This window comes from Asterias rubens, chromosome 11, assembly GCF_902459465.1.
Source record: "Asterias rubens chromosome 11, eAstRub1.3, whole genome shotgun sequence".
Classification (NCBI taxonomy): Eukaryota; Metazoa; Echinodermata; class Asteroidea; order Forcipulatida; family Asteriidae; genus Asterias; species Asterias rubens.
Window position 1 is genome coordinate 11370467 of NC_047072.1, and position 17201 is coordinate 11387667.

General features: G+C 37.5%; 1 protein-coding gene across 1 annotated transcript in view; it reads right to left on the bottom strand.

Moving 5' to 3' along the window:
- The window catches only part of LOC117296706 (transmembrane protein KIAA1109 homolog), a 13745-nt gene extending 2175 nt beyond the window's left edge, over positions 1-11570 (bottom strand). Inside the window, exons 1-11 of the mRNA XM_033779745.1 lie at positions 11263-11570; positions 9589-9871; positions 8771-8849; positions 7480-7544; positions 6489-6645; positions 5348-5432; positions 4438-4628; positions 3316-3395; positions 1600-1720; positions 961-1117; positions 117-287 (exon numbers count right to left, since the gene is read on the bottom strand). Coding sequence (XP_033635636.1) covers positions 117-287; positions 961-1117; positions 1600-1720; positions 3316-3395; positions 4438-4628; positions 5348-5432; positions 6489-6645; positions 7480-7544; positions 8771-8849; positions 9589-9805 — 1323 coding nt within the window. The 5' untranslated portion in view covers positions 9806-9871; positions 11263-11570. The remainder of the gene's footprint in view (positions 1-116; positions 288-960; positions 1118-1599; positions 1721-3315; positions 3396-4437; positions 4629-5347; positions 5433-6488; positions 6646-7479; positions 7545-8770; positions 8850-9588; positions 9872-11262) is intronic.
- Positions 11571-17201: the final 5631 nt, after the last annotated feature.

Sequence of the window (17201 nt, forward strand, 5' to 3'; positions counted from 1 at the left end):
CGAGATAAGACTAGTCCTTACTTTTTATAAAATCCCACCATGGCGGGTGTAGTGTGCTTTGCTTGCTTTAAAACCCCTAACAAGAGCCTCTGAAGTAAAAAGTCCTTGAACCTTACCTGCAATGTTTCACTCTCAATCAGTGACCGGTATTCCATGCTGGTAGAGGAGTCTACGTGCAGAAGTTGACCTGTGACCCTCGTGTGGTAACCTTCTGACCCCACCAGTAGTGGAATGCTGACCTCCACATATGAAGCCTTGTCAACGTCAATATGGACAGCGTTGGTCTCCTAAAATAGGAAATGAAATTTAAAGGGTTTTGGGTACTTCATGTAGGACCAAAACTCAACGACCATAGAGTTACATTAAACGTTCACGGTTTGAAGATAATGGTGGTTTAAAGCTTCCCTTAAAATATTACTTGCTGAGGTGCTGTAGTTTTTGAGAAACGACTAAACAAAGTCACACAAATAATGTACAATGTATTTTACCAGTACTGGTATTAAATTATCTTGACTGGTAAGTCTGTTGTACATGCTAAAATAATTTCTGGAGTATGGGCTATACATGTAAATAGATTGATTTACTGTTCTTTTTGCACCAGCTTGATTGGAACCATGAGATGCACTAACATTGTGTTGTTCATGATTTATTTGTGTTAGACAGACCAAATGTTGAGTTCAGTGAGTGAGCATTGAATAAGTTGTTGTTCTTGGAGAATAAATACATGTGAGTCAATGTGTCTCAAATTGAACAAATTTGAGTCTACCTGGCAGATAGATAAACACATGGTGTTACCACAAACCAAACATATATTGATACCTCACAATACAATGTCTCAATCCCATAAATTTGAGTTTGTTTGTTTGTTTGTTTATTTGTTTGTTTGGTTGTTTGTTTGTTTGTTCATTTGTTTTCTGGCTGCAGACCAAACAAGGACCCGTTGGCAGTACGTTACAATACCTTGTCTTTACTGAAGAGGATGTCAATGGTTGCCTCGGCAACAGTGTTGAGTCTAAACTCAAAGGTTGTGAATTGTCTCTTCTGGCCTGGCCTCGATTTGGGGGTGACCTCATGGGTCTTGAAGGCCTGTGGGAAGAAGAACTTCTGCAGTGCATCCCTAGTGTGGACGAAGAAAGGAGGGAGGAAACATCATTCATTGAAGGGAAGGTATATACATGTAATTGGTAATCACTCTTCAAAGTTATGGCAATAAAAACTTACTTAATTAGAAGTACACCAGCTTTCGATAGTACTGAGTATTTTGAGAACCATTTAAATTTCAAGTAATGTGGTAATGGAAACAGATATCAGTTTGTATCTTAAATCTGAGAAACGTTTCTGTCAGAAACGCTACTCAGATTGTGTATTCTGATTGCAGATTATTCTTCCTGCATGAACAAAACCGCTCCGAAAATTGTCTCAAAAACGCTACTACCTTTTGAAATGAAATTTTCACTAGTTGGCTTTATTGAATATATCGTTTATACCTCTGACTGTTTATCTACCCAAGGCACACGACCTAAGAGATTGGGGTCTGGGTACCGAGGACGGGATAGGGCTACACTCGTTAAGGTCAGGGGAGGCTTATAGTTTATATACCTCTGTCTGTCTGCCCAAGGCCCATAGCTTATATTTGTTCCTGCACCGCACGTGACGTCAAGCGCCCAGCATGGAGGGATCAGTTCGTCGGCAGCACAATCGCTCCGTAGTGGGACGTAGCCTGAAATAACAATTAAAGAAACAAACTCACTGAGGTTTTGATACCCTTTGTAGATCAAGTTTTTGGCTATGACATAAATCTCAGCTACTCACTGTGTGTGAAGATGTATGTACATATGTAACATAATTTACCTGTAGAAGTTTAAGCCTCATGAGTCTACAAATTTTCAGAGAAAAAGTGAAAATCACAGAGCAATGTTTAAAGCCATTGGACCCTTTCGGTAAACAGTATTGTCCAAGGCCCACACTTCGTGTTTCACAACTTCTATATCAAATAACAAACCTTTGAAAATTTAGGCTCAATCGGTCATCGGAGTCGGGAGAAAATAACAGGAAAACCCATCCTTGTATCAGCACGTTTCGCCGTGTCATGACATGTGTTTAAAATAAATCTGTAATTCTCGCTATCGAGAATTTATATTGTTTTACTGTTTTCTCAAAAAGTAAAGCATTTCATGGACTAATATATCAAGAGAAGTCTTTCACCACTTCCTTTCTGTAAACCCTGTAAGTTATTTGTAAATCTGTGAACTTTTTGTTTTTTTCTGTACCGAAAGGGTCCAATGGCTTTAAGGAGAGTCATGTCAAACTGTCATACATGCTAAAATAAATTTGATGAAAATTATTCTTGTGAAATTGTTTTACTCATTTCTCAAAAAAAGGGAAGCTTTTTACCATCATTAAAACCGTTAAAAGTTAAATATTAATCTGTAGACGCGTGTATTTTGTGTCATACAAAAAGTACCAAACCCCTTTAATTTCATTCAACATCTTTGCTTTTTTTTGCTTTTTACTAGTCTCTGTAGTTTTTTGTGTAGCTCACTGTGTACTATTTTCGTTGTGCTTGATGAATAACAAAACTAAACTAAAATTAAAACAAACAAATTCCTGCCTTGCGAGATTTTGCTACGCAGCTAGGTTTGCCTAGCACCTTTGTCCTGTTATCATTGGTTATGGTGCTCTATAAAATTGAGCACAGAACTTAACTGTGTGTAATTTTTTAAGTTCATACTTTAATTTTATTTAATATACATGTATGTGTTTATTCTCTAAATATGTGCGTTTTTAGGGATACTTTAACTTTCTTTGTAATTTCTTGAACCAGTGAAGCATTTATTTTAGAGCAGTTTGGGTGCTCTAATACAGGAGGGTTACCTCCTCTGGTTGCTACCCCCATTTGTACTAACTTAGTATTTATATCTTTATTTATTTACTTGTAACCATTAGTCCTGTAATTTTGTTGTTGTACAAATGGAAATAAAACAAACAAACAAACAAAAAACAAACAAACGAACTCTGGAGAAATGGGATCTGTTTAAGATGATAGCGGGTGTCCTGCTGTCGATTTCACCGAAATTTTCCTAACTTAGGATTAATCTTAGGACTTAGGACGAGTTCAGTTCCGTATCCAAAGACGTTAAAGGACGCATTGAACCCATCCTAAGTTAGAACGGGTTACTCGTCCGAACTCAAGATACAATGTAGGATTAATCCTAGCGAATCTTGAAATCGGCAGCAGGTCCGTTTGTAAAGTTCTCCTCGCTAAGAAAATTTCAATTCTTTGGGGTCTTTATTTTTTTTCAACTAGCTATTTACCTGCTTCATCTTGTGAGTAATGCAGATATAGAGTGTTGGACTGCACCACGACAAAACCTTCCCCCATGTACCGCGGTGGCCTACAAGAAAACAACAGTCAACATTTATAAGTAATAATCACAATAACTAACCATTCTTTCAAAGCGCATATTATCACGGTAAGGTCCCCATGTGCTGTGTAAATGTGGAGCTAGTGTTGAAGTATGAGACTGTTTCTTTTACATGGCACTAAACTATCAGGGATAGATTATAGTATTTTTGATTTGTAACCCTACATCGCTGTGTGATAAGCAATCAATACTTTCATTATGCATCTGAAAGCACACAACATAAACAAGGCTGTTTTTTCTTTCATTATTCTCTTGCTAATACATTGACCAATTTAGCCCAAATTTTCACAGGTTTCTTATTTGATGCATATGCTGGGATACACCAAGTGAGAACACTGGTCTTTGAAAACTACCAAAGGTGTCCAGTGTGTTTAAAGGGATGCTGCAGTGAATTCAAATAAAACAGTTAATTTTGCTGTCATTTATTTCTGATATATGTATTGAACATCAATGAAATGTGTTTTGTTTATTCTCGACATATCTGACTTGCGTAATAAGCGAATAAGTCATGCCCCCCTTTTTGTGGATTGTTACCGCCCCCCCCCTACCAACGACGTCACGTCGGGAATTCAAACAAATCGTCGGCAAAAAGAGTCTGGTCCCTAACTACACGCGCCTAGGAACCAAAACAAGCTATATGCACACAGCAAGGGGGCCCGGCGGCTCGGGTTACCGACATGACGTCACGTTTATGCAAATGAAGGCTCCCTTTTAGGGGCGGGCTGGGTTCCCCTAATCTCTTGAAAACCATTTTTAAAATACTTGCGCATTTAATAAAAAATATTTCAGGTATAAAAAGTCATGATTAATCGTTTAAATGAATAAACAAAAAAACTGCAGCCACCCTTTAATATACAACCTGGGAAGGCAGGCAGCGAATTTAATGGGATGCGACTTTATTCAAATATAAAGTAATAAACCACAAGGGAAACGAAATGGGTAAATTTACTTAACATTATTTTAGCATCTCTTTGTCCGACAGGGCCTCAGCAAAAAGCTAATAAGTACTCACTCATCTGTGGGACCATCAAACTTCGGACTTGGTGCGAGGATCAACTTGAATTGTTCCGCTTCACACAAAATCTCATGCATGAAGAAATCCCAAGGAGCTAGCGGGGAATTGGTTGTGTACGAGCCGTGGGCGTCCTCGATGCTTAAAATCAACACACTTGGTACGAACTGGTTACCGAAGACAATCCGACCCTGTAATTATAATCCTAGTTGTATTAGAAACTAAAATAAGCTGTTGCAAACCGCCCATCGACAGTCTTTCTCAAAGGCTAAAAATGCAATGATACTTGTGTCCTTAAAGGCAGTGGACACTATTGGTAAAATTACTCAAAAGAATTGTAAGCATAAAACCTTACTTGGTAATGAGTAATGGGGAGAGGTTGATAGTATAAAACATTGTGAGAAACGGCTTACTCTGAAGTGATGTAGTTTTTGAGAAAGAAGTAATTTTCCATGAATTTGATTTTGAGACCTCAGAATTAAACTTTGAGGTCTCAAACTCAAGCATCTGAAAGCACACGACTTTATGTGACAAGGGTGTTTTTTCTTTCATGTTTTAATTCTCTGTTCAAAACTCATTTGTTTGAAGCTGCTTATTTGTAATCTGCTTGTTTGTAATTGAACCTTCCAATCATTGTATATTTTATTGTTCTCTTTATGTGTTACATATTTACATGGCTTATGGGATTTTTGCATTATAAATGTCTTTTTTATAAATATTTTTTAAGGCTAAAAAGGAAACAAAAACCAATGGGCCTGGTCTTTCAACCCTAGCATAGTCTTTCTCAAAGTCTGAACAAAATTATGTTAGTTCATTTGAATCACTGACCTTAAGAATGTTATTGCTGTTAATTTTAAGAGTGATTACCAAACATACACAGAACCCCTTAATAAAGCAGAAAAAAACTTACTGTGTGAATGTCAAACTTGATGACGCCAAAGAAGTCTCTCCAGTCGAGGGCGGTTGGTCTGGTGTTCAAAGCAGCTGGCCTGCCCCTAAAGGTTCAAATCAAAATACAATTAGCTCAGAACAGTCAGGGCCTTGTATACAGTTTCCAGCCGGATACTTCACGGAGGCAACAGAGGCGATTGTCTCCATTCCTTTGGTCACTGCCTTGATGCCCTTGAAATGCTCCAGTAAAAATTTGCGATTTACTCATAGGGTGCCGTTTTTGCCCTAACAAAGCGTACAAATATGCAGCTTCATACGTGCGATGATCAAAAAGACCATAAATCAAAATTCAAAAACTAATATAACCTTCCGTAAAGATGGCCAGCTTTAAAGACAGCGGACACTGTTGGTAATTGTCAAAGACCAGTTTTCTCAATTGCTGTATCTCAACATTATGCATAAAATAACAAACCTGTGAAAATTTGAGCTCAATCAGTCGTCAAAGTCAGGAGATAATAATGAAAGAAAATACACCATTGTCACACAAAGTTGTGTGCTTTCAGATGCTTGATTTCGAGACCTCAATTTCTAAATCTGAGGTCTTGAAATCAAATTCGTGGAAAATTACTTCTTTCTCGAATAGTACTCCACTTCAGAGGGAGCCGTTTCTCACAATGTTTTTACTGCCAACCTCTCCCCATTACTTGTTACCAAGTAAGGTTTTATGCTAATAATTATTTTGAGTAATTACCAATAGTATCCACTGCCTTTAAAGGAACGTTACAGAATTGGTAAGAAACAAAATTGGTGAAGATCACAGATGTACATTAAAACTACACAGTCTAATGATGATGATAGTTGAAAACATCAAGTGAAATATTTCTGTCTGAAATTTTGAGTTTATCACTCAGGGAGCGTTTTATTCATTTTTGTTTTGCCATCGATGCAATGCAAAACTTGGAATTGGTTTTTCACTATTCTCGCGTGACCCAGATGGCTGATCGTTCTCAAACTTCTACAGGTTTGTCAGTTTATGTAAAGGGTGGATTACATAAAGTGCTTACACTGACAGCACTGTTTTTGCTAGCAAAACCAATTCTGTATTAAACTAACTAACGTTCAGTGGGACTTGTGAATTCTAAAATTCCTTTGTCACTTACAGTTTACCACTGGAGTCTGAAGAATCCTGAGAGTCTGTCGTGCTCTTACTTGTCTGGAAGGACTTCTCAATGTCATTATAGACACTAGCGACATTGTAACAATGAAACTCCACACCGTTAAGAAGGATGTACACCCGGTTCACAAACCCTTGAGAATCTGCATGAAAGGCAAACACAAAGATAAAACTCCAAGTAGAAAACATTCCGAGGACCTTGCTTCAATAGCACCTCGCACTAATAAAGTCACTTTTGCTTTAAAGTATCCCACTGCTAGTCAAAAAGGCCACACTGCGCTATTAGTGTTGTACATGTATGTCACGAGTAATCGTACAATTTTGAAAACGCACGCGTTAGAGAACCCTGTGTTCTGGATTTTGGAACTGTTTGATTGTTTTAACCATTTAAAAGGTGGAAGCGTTTGTGAGATTTCACCCAAAACGTTTTTACAGATTTTGTATTCCATATAATTGGTGAATCACAGGAAACATGAACACTGTCATGACTGTCTTTGACTATTTTGTCAGCTCTACAATCCTGTTTTATTGAATTAACAACACGTACCATAGTTTAAAGCCATTGGACACTTTCTGTAAACAGTATTGTCCAAAGGCACACACTTCGTGTATCACAACTGATATAACAAATAACAAACCTGTGAAAATTTAGGCTCAATCGGTCATCGGAGTCGGGAGAACATTTCGGGGAAAACCCACCCTTGTTTCCGCATGTTTCGCCGTGTCATGCCATGTGTTTAAAATAAATCTGTAATTCTCGACAACGAGAATTGATAATTGTTTTAATGTTTTCTTGAAAAGTAAAGCATTTCATGGAATATTATTTCAAGAGAAGTCTTTCACCATTACCTTCTGTAAACCCTGTAAGTTATTTGTAAATCTGTGAATTTTTTATTTTCTGTGCCGAAAGTGTAGAATGGCTTTAAGGACAAGTACAAATTTGCTAAGAGTAAACTCGGTTTGAAACTAAAACTCACTGTCCTGGTCACCAACTTGAAGGTATTGCCTCCACCATCGAAGAATCAGAAGACCATCTTGAATCCTGTGATCAAAGTTAGAGGTGGGAGACAGGAGAGAAAATCACCAAAATATTGAATGATTGGTTAAAGGCAGTAATTACTTAAAATATTTATTAGCATAAAATCTTTCTTGGTAAAGAGTAATGGGGAGAGGTTGATAGTGTACAAATATTGACTGCTTCAATGAAATCATTTAACAATTAAAATTTTTGCATTTATTTTACTTTTTGACAAATAAGTGATGATGTTATTGACCGAAAAGGTATTTATGAATGGGAATCAAAGTGTGTGGAATCGGTTTTTAACTAGTGGTTTAAACCTGCCGAGGCCTGGTTCTTGATAATTTACCTCGACTTTGTCTCGGTAAAATTATCAAGAACCAGGCCTCGTTTGGATTCAACCGTTAGTTGAAAACCTCTTCACCACACATTGATTCCCTTAGTAAAATCGAATAGTGTAATACAGATGAATTGATTAATTATTTGCTTTCCTACAATGTATCTGTTATTGCTGAGTCAGTATGAAATCAATATTTCCTGTCTGTCCGTTTAGGATACAATCTGGGAAGCAACGGTTCAGGGATCACCTTATTAGGAAGTCGCTTTCTTTGGTTTCAGATATGAAGTAATAAACCACAACGACAGAATAGTTTCTGACTGCGATCCCGAACAAAGATATTGACAAAATAGGGAGATTGCTATAGCTCAGTTGGTAGAGCGCCGGCATACTAATCCGGAGGTCATTGGTTCGAGTCCCCACTCTAGTCCATTTGTTCAACCCCGAAAGAATAAATTTCAATTCAAATGTTTAGTTCACCCACAAAAATGATAAAAAATCAAACTGAACTTGGGTGTCCTCACAAGCAAACTAAACACAGAGCCCTATAGGGCCTAGGGGTCCAACAAAATCCAGACACCGACATACTCGGGTTGACAATGTAGACTGTTATCATGGTGCCGCCATGTTGATTTTCTCCAAATCAAATCCTTGTAACCAAACTAAGGCCGTGTCCGAAACGACGACTTCGGCTACGTCTAGATCAGCGCGTCTACCAGTGTTGAAGAATAGGCAGACGCGGGCGATCTAGCCGTAGCTGTAGCCGAAGTCGCCGTTTCGGACACGGCCTAAGGCTGGAAGGAGAAATAGTCTGGTTCCTTTTTTTTGCGATGAATATTAGCATTCATCACTGTTATGGGGTGCAGAGAACATGACCTACATGGTGGAAGCGTGATAAAAGAGTAATCCTTACCTGCATGCATAATCCACTGTGATGTATGTAACATCTCTGAACATCAGCTTACCAGACAGCAACGAGACTGAAATTGACCCTGAAATTAAACAAAATTTAAAATAAAATAAAAACACTTACAACTTGCAACTAAAAAACACATTTCTACATGTATCTCAGAGAAACAACAATATAAATGGATTACCGACATTAAATTATATAAAATAGTTTTCGTTTCTCTTTCTGTATTATGCTCTTTTTTTTTTTAAGAGGGTAATTAGCTTGAAAAGGGGAGTAGGTAGGGAGGAGGAAACAAATATTCTTAGAAAAATGTTTCTACAGCCCTAAATACAGTTTGTTGGCCAAGGAGAAAGTCTTGCCATGAACAAGAAAAGACTCCCAGACTTGGATGTGTTCATTTACATTACATCTTGACAAAAATTGAGACACCAGAATTGTTTTAAATTGTTTATTTACGACTTGAATTATGGTGTTATAGCTGTGAAACATGCTATCAGACATAAAAAATGTTTTATCAATTTAAAAAAAAGCATTCTCTGTACTTGGTTTTCTCAAAATGTTACTTTTCAAATTAGGCTGTTTTGCATTGGAAGCAGGCCTGATACTTCACAGAGGCTATGGAGGTGGATGCCTTCATGCCCCCTTGTCACTGTCTTGGTGCCCTTGAAATGCTCCAGTAGAAATTTACAATTTTTCTCATAAAAGGTGCTCTTAACTGCAGAGAGAATGCCTTGGTGCCTTTGCCCTTTCAAAAACTAAACATAGAGCCCTGTGGAAGAGCCATGCTGCAGAACATGGATGCTTTTCAGTACACTCACCTATATGGATGTGTCCCTCTTTGATGAAGTGATTGGCAATCTTGGTAAGCACAAACCCCCACCATCGGGAGTGATAGTACGTAATAAACAGCAGCCATATAGCTGCGCATGTTGTGGCCACTAACGGTAGTAGAAGCAGTTGCTGAAACCACGCCCATCCATCGGCCAGACCGCCACTAGATGTGATGCTCGCATTACTCGTGCTGGGCGTTTCCATGGTTACTTCTCGTCTCTTTCAGATCAAGCGAAGAATGGCCACAGTGTCTGAAGTGTGGTCTGTTTACTAGATGATGACAAAAGAAGTGCATAATTTTTAGTAATTTTAACGTTATCAGATGCAACTTTGTAAAAGTAATATAATGAAATAATTATTACTAAGTAGGTTTTGTATTAGAACTTGTAAGGTGAAATCCCTTGAAGACCAAGTCACTACTCACTCTGAATGAAACACTGATCTGTACATTCTATTTTTTTTTTATTTAAACATATTCCGGGTCAAACTGCATGTGCTGCTCAATGGTTTATGCACAATTCTATATTCATTACCAGCATTTGTTTACTGCAGTATAATTGTGAACAACGGTTCTCTAAAAAAATTATTGATATGGAGTACGTGTACATCAAAATGGGTACAACAATTAAATGCCCCACATTGAACGTTCATAGAACACAGTTTGATGTTGGGTACCAAGACAATCTAATACAAATAAGTCTTCTGGGCCCAATTTCATAAAGCCTGTAGTGTAAACACAAAAATTTGGTTGGGAATCCTGTTTTGGAAAAGTTTCTGTATGGCGCCACCACTTTTTCATTTGATTTGAAATAATACAACTATAATTTACCTCAATGAGATATCCCTTTCAGTAAAAATTTGTGAAATAATAGTGGTGGTGAAGTTATCCCCTGTTTTTACATGCTTAGCAAATTTTAGAAATTTCATCATTAGCAAATGTTTGTGCTTGGCAGCTATGAAATTGGGCCCTGGTGGTGGCTGGGTTCTGGGTTAATAAAATGAAAACTCATCCGGGCATGCCTGGCATTTATAATACGGAGACTGCAGCTTCTTTCTTAGGACTTATTAAAATATTAGTTGCGATCTCCTCTCCTCCCGACGGCGGAGCCGAGCGCTACGTTATCGCAACTAGAACTACCTCTGTCTGTCCTATCGCCTAATTCAAAAGATGATACACTGGGGCCGGTTTTTATTAACATTATTAATATTATTGTTAAAGGAACACATTGCCTTGGATCGGTCGAGTTGGTCTTTAAAAAGCATTTGAAACCATTTTTTATAAAATGCATATGAGTAGAAAGATGTTGTAAAAGTAGAATACAATACAATGAAATTGCACTGTTTTACTTTTACCACGTCGGCTAACACGGTCGGCCATTTATTATGGGAGGCAAATTTTGACTCCCATAAATGGCCGACCGGGTTAGTTCGCACAGTTAAAGGAAAACCACGCAATTTCGGAGCAAACTTGTGTGGATCATTGTATTCTATTTTTAAAACATCTTTCCAACCATATGCATTTTACAAAAAACGGTTACAAACGCTTTTTATTATTATAGATAGACCAACTATTATATTATTATTATTATAGGCAACGTGTTCCTTTAATAAAAAATATTAATTATAATATTTCCTCAACATTAATTATAATATTTCCTCACTTGTTTTTATTCTGCAAAGATGGGACGATCCCGGAACTACTCGTTGCTGCCGCATTTTGCCGCGGACAGTTTCAACTCCATCTCCATCGCCCAAACACTGACTGACTGATGACACTGACAGAGGTGGCACGGTTAGTGGCACGGTCAGTTTTGAGTTTGTAACTGTTCTTGACGACTAACTAACTGAAGAATTAAATAAACCCATATGTCCTCCCTCTTCTTACCTACCAGTGATACGAAACAAATTTTTAGAGTCGTTTTCTTCCATGGTTTTTATCACAAATTCTCAAAATAAACAGGAGACAAGGAGCGGCCATCTTGTTTATTTTTTAGTTTAGGGAAGTCGGGAGTTCAGACCTTAGCTTAAATAGGGACCAGACTAAATACGGTACCATAAAAACCGCAAACAACCGTCAATGATCGGCAGACGATAGTCGTTACAAGGGATACAAGTCGGACCCAAAAACTTAGACAGCGCTCTCTATTATTAGGGCCTACATGAAGACGAACGTGCAAAAATCATGGTCTTGAAAAAAGACTAGAATATCGCCTGATATCGCTCCGTGAAAATGGTGAAATTTTGTCATTTTTAAAAATAAGACATGTGAAACATGCTGGACATGGATTGTTATACCATTTCGATGAGTCAATATTTTTCATTACTTGTTGATGTCCTTGCTCTATGATGGTAGTAAAGGGTAGGGGGCGGATAAATGAAGGAGCACGCCAGGCAGCAATTATTTGCACTACGAAATTGCCACTGTCGTAAGTGCTTTGTTCAATGGAAAATTGTTTCATCTAAATCGGTTTTAAGAAAATAAAAAGAATCGCTAAAAAATTGCCACCATGCAGGCAGCATGTGTAGGGCCAAATGTCATGGCCCTGCTTACCCTAAGCAAAAAATTCGGCGCTTACGGAAGCAGTGAATTCCGCGCTTACGTCAAGAGTACTCCACGCCCACACTATAAGCAGGGATTGTCGTTGCTTTATTCGCTTGGGTGGGAAGGGCTATGCCATGTACTACGGCCAGTCTGCATGGGGACTGAGACACAATAAACTTATAGCCACGATTTAAAAAATTAAAATAAAAAAGGATTGGACACACAGATGCAGAGAGAGAATAGAAGGGAATCTTGTTCACTTAGACTTTCATTGGGTTTCATTATGTTTTGTTTATTCTTCATTTGTATAATGTTTTCATTTTGTGTAGGCGCCTTTATCGGTTTTCTGGAAAAGTGCGCATTATAAATCCATATTATTATTATTATTAATCAATGTGTGGTGAAGAGGTTTTCAACTAGTTTAGTGGTTTTAACCCGCGCCGAGGCCGAGGACTTGATCATTTTACCGAGACGAAGTCGAGGTAAATTATCAACAACGGCCTCGGCGGGTTTAAACCACTAGTTGAAAACCGATTAAACACACTTCCCATTCATAAATAACTTTTCGATAAAAAAAATCAACACTTTTTGGTCAAAAGGTAAAATAAATAAAATTATAATTATTCAATGATTTCTTTTAACACAACACCCCTCCAGCTAATGAAATGGTTAGGCCCACGGGTAAAATACTCCTTATAAGGAGATGCTGTGCGCGTCGCGCGTATCGCGTGATGTTGCACAACTGTTTCAGCCGTTGCTCTCAACCAATAGGAATGAAGAAACTGTCTTATACGCACAGGTGCCGCCAGCGCGCGTGTCACGCCCATGTTATAACATTAATTTTGTTACTGGTGTTTATCATCCGTTCAAACAACACCTCGTGCTGATGCCCTCTGGACCAATCAGAATGGATAAACTTTCTTAGGTATTTATGAAGGAACATTATTTTTGTCTATAGAGATGCACCGTACTAACTTCTGAATGTTAATTTAAAATCAGGTTTGCCCATAGGAATTTTTTGAACAAGAAATCAGCATTCCCATCAACGGCCGATCCATTTTGTTTTAGTTTACAATTTTGTAACAGGCCTCATTTTAGTGCACTTATTAATACAACCAACATGTTATAAACATAATATTTATATAACAGCCGTTGTCGCGATCGTGTGCTATCTCCTCAAAAGAAAAAAACCAGACCACCGGCAATTTTGATTTCGCTTTTTACAATCAAATAAGCCTGATGATGGAGGGAAGAATCTTGTGTGTGTTTGACTATTAAAAGAAGAGTTTAGCTGTCTTGATTATTGACGAATGCTGAGTAAGGGAAACACAATTTAATTATTAGGGAGTAGGTTTTTCAGATTTCTAAGCAGTTTTTATCAAGCCGGTGTAAGCAGATTTTAAGCAAGCTTTTAAGCAGTTTTTGAGCAGTTTTTCCTCCTTAAATTACGTGTGTGGCACACCTTATTAAGGTGTGAAATGGGCGGGATCTTAATAATTATATAAGCACACAAATAAAACTCGATGCTTATTCAAAACTATTGTATGTAAACAACCTGCCATGCGCAGTTACGTAGTTCAAACTTAGCGTGAGCCATGGCTTGTACCAGGGCCAAATTTCGTAGAGCTGCCAAGCATAAAAAATTGCTTAGCATCAAATTTCTTCCTTGATGAAAACTGGATTACCAACCAAATTTCCTTTTGTTGCATGTTGCTTCCTAATAACTGGTATGATCAGCCAGTGTTGTTTGCTTGTCCTGGAAATCACATGGAAATTTGGTTGGCATTCCTGTTTTTATTAAGGGAGAAAGTTTGCTTAGCAGCGCTATGAAATTGGGCCCTGATAAGAAGTTATTTTTGAATCAGCTCTTCAAGTTCAAACCATGGGTATAGAGTAAAACCCCGAGAGTTTTTTTTCATTGGAACAAAGCTAATCTATTAATATTGTCCATCCACTTGAGCACTGCTAAAACTTTAGGCCAATGCTTGATTAGCTTGATTATACAACTATTAAAACGTTAGCACACATACCGCTCTCCTTGCTAGGTTGAGATATCACGAAGGATGCATAAAACAGACTCAATGCGTTTCTGTCTAAACATGAAGGAATAAATTAGTTCGAAATAAACTTGGTCTGAACGCGTCATCAACTCACTCAATTCAAATTAAGTGTGGTTGACGGGGAAGTGGCAAGACCTAATTGGCTGTATCTTAGAAATGAGCAGTAATCACTGTATAAAAAAGACATATTTCTATTAACGCTTTTTGGTATAAATTTTGCAGTTTGTTTTATTCTGAAAACACAAACATTTCAAGTAAACCTATTAAATATAAATATTATATAAAATAGAGAATACTTAATATTATATTAATTAGGGAAACTTATAAACAGTAAAGTCAATTAATTAAACAACACAAATCCCAAGTTAATGTAGATAGGCCAAAGTCGATAATGTAATTTATGCTTAAGCACAACGGTGGAGTTCTTTATAAACAGCATCTAAAAAGATACCGTCTATAATCATTGTTGAGGTAACGGTAAACATTTTTTGACAACTAAGCTTGTTGCTAACCAAGCTAAATTCCAACACACAGCTGTGCTAAAAATTTCACAATGTTAAAGGCGGTGGACACTCTTGGTAATTACTTAAAATAATTATTAGCAGAAATCCTTACTTTGTAACAAGTAATGGGAAAAGTAATTATAAAAGAATGATATATTTTTTTTTTTTTTCATGTGTTCATTCATTAATGGTTTAATCTTAAAAGGAAGAATTTCCCATGGTGACCAACCGATCAAGGGTCAAAATACAGAAAAATACACAATTCAAAATGTAAACCCAATTTTAAAATTGAAACATCAAATAATTTTAAGAGGGAATTTCTTAGTGCAAGTAGAAAAAAGGCATGTTGCAAATAATGGCGCAATTAGCTATTTAGTTTGACAATGCGCTGACTGAAGAGTGGGGGGGGGGGGGGGGGCTGTGGGTGAGTGATAGTGATATTTGATATTTGCTAGAATTTAGGTTACTGCATTGAAGTTCTAGTTTGGTGTAAGGGCGAGGAGTATGTCTACTCAGCTCGGTTTCACAAAACATTAAGATTATCTTAAAGGGAAGGTACACGTTTGGTAATTACTCAAAACAAATAAAAACTTAAAACTGACGTGGTAAGGAGCATTGGGGAGCTGTTGATAGTATAAAACATTGTGAGAAACGGCTCCCTCGGAAGTAGCACAGATTTTGAGAAAGAGGTAAATTCTCACTAAAATAATAAAAGACTTCTATATAGCCAGAAGTCTTTTATTCCTATCTGAATGCACACAAGTTCGTCCAACAAGGGTGTTTTTTTCTCTCATCATTTTCTCGCAACTTCGATGACCAATTTAGCTCAAATTTTCACAGGCTTGTTACTTTATGCTTATGTTGGGATACACCAAGTGAGAAGACTGGTCTTTGACAATTACCAAACATGTACCGGTATAAGTTTTCATTGTTACTGATATTGTAACATCAACTAAGCAGTTAAAATTGATACGCTCGACTTATAGCTCTTTGTGAAACCAAACCCTGGTGTTGTGACTATAGGGGCCATGGTTTACGTCCCCCTTGCAACAGAGTCCTGCTCTTGCGTTTCGCTTAAACATGCACTCTGTCTTTAGTCGCACTCAAAATGTACACTGAAATATCAAACACTTTGCAAATTTCCTACACTGGCATTATCCCACACATCTTTGAGTTTTACTTATTGAGAAATGTATGAGTATAAATTAAGGGCAAAGAACAATTCCAATAGATTTTCTCTTAAATGTGCAACATGAAATTTGTTTACTCAAAATACAAAGATACATGTTGTAAATAAAAACGTAAATTTATCAAAAGATTGTGTGATTTTCTACCTTCATCAAATAAAATATAATATGAACTGTCTAAGCTACCGCCCAACCTCGGTGGTCTAGGTAAGACACTGCTCTAGAGTTGCATCGGACGCGGGTTGGAATACCACCCGACATATGCTTGCCTTTGATTTTTTTCACAGAGCTTGGGAAAGTACCGAGTATACTGTTTTTGTTTTTTTGTTTAAAGAGATCTATTCACAAAAACTATCACCTGGGCCCAATTTTATAGAGCTGCTTATAAGCACAGAAAGTAGCTAAGCATAACCAAATTATGCTTACCAGAATACCCACTGATGACTACCATGTACAATTTGTGAGTGGTATCCTGCTCATTTCTGCTCAGCAGACCATAGATACCTTTAAGCAATATTTTCTGCTTAAACAGCTCTTTGAAGTTGGGCCCTATAAAGTTGTATTCCTAACCCTCTCTGTTTGACACCATCAAAATCCAAAGAGTGTTTGAATGAATTTGATTTTCCATTTAATAACTTGACAATGCTTAGCATGGGACCATTTTTCCCAACTCAGTTACTGATGTGTGTACCAATCTAACACTGTACAATGGTGTTGGAGTTTGATGGATTCAAATAATGAGTAGACAAGGCTGTATCTAAATTAGTGGCTATGGATGCGGCTTGATCGTGAGGATCATACAGACACCTGTAGCCATAGCCGCATCCACCACTTCAGGCACATCCTATTATAAGATTGTTGTCTCCCGAGTCTATTTACACAGCTGCTTACACAGAAAAAGTAGCTAAGCGCAAACAAATGTTGTTTACTAGATTGAAGTTACAAGCCAAACTACCATTGCCCAATTTCATAAAGCCAGTAAGCACAAAATTTTGCTAAGCTAAGAAAAGTATAACGGAAACAGGTTACCAGCCAGAATTACTTTAAGTTTACATTGTTGTGACTTCATGGTGCCTCACTCATTTTTTGCTTAGCAAAGACATTTTTCAAGCAGTATTTCCTGCTAACCAGCGTTATGAAATTGGGCCTAGGTCACGTGTACAATTTGTGAACGGTATCCTGCTAATTTGTTTCAGCAATGTTTATGCTTGAAAAGCTCTATGAAATCGGGCCCTGAGCTTGTTTCAGTTTGGAATCATCAAGCTAGACTTGACACTGTCTTTCTTAAGTTGACGACAGTCCAACAAA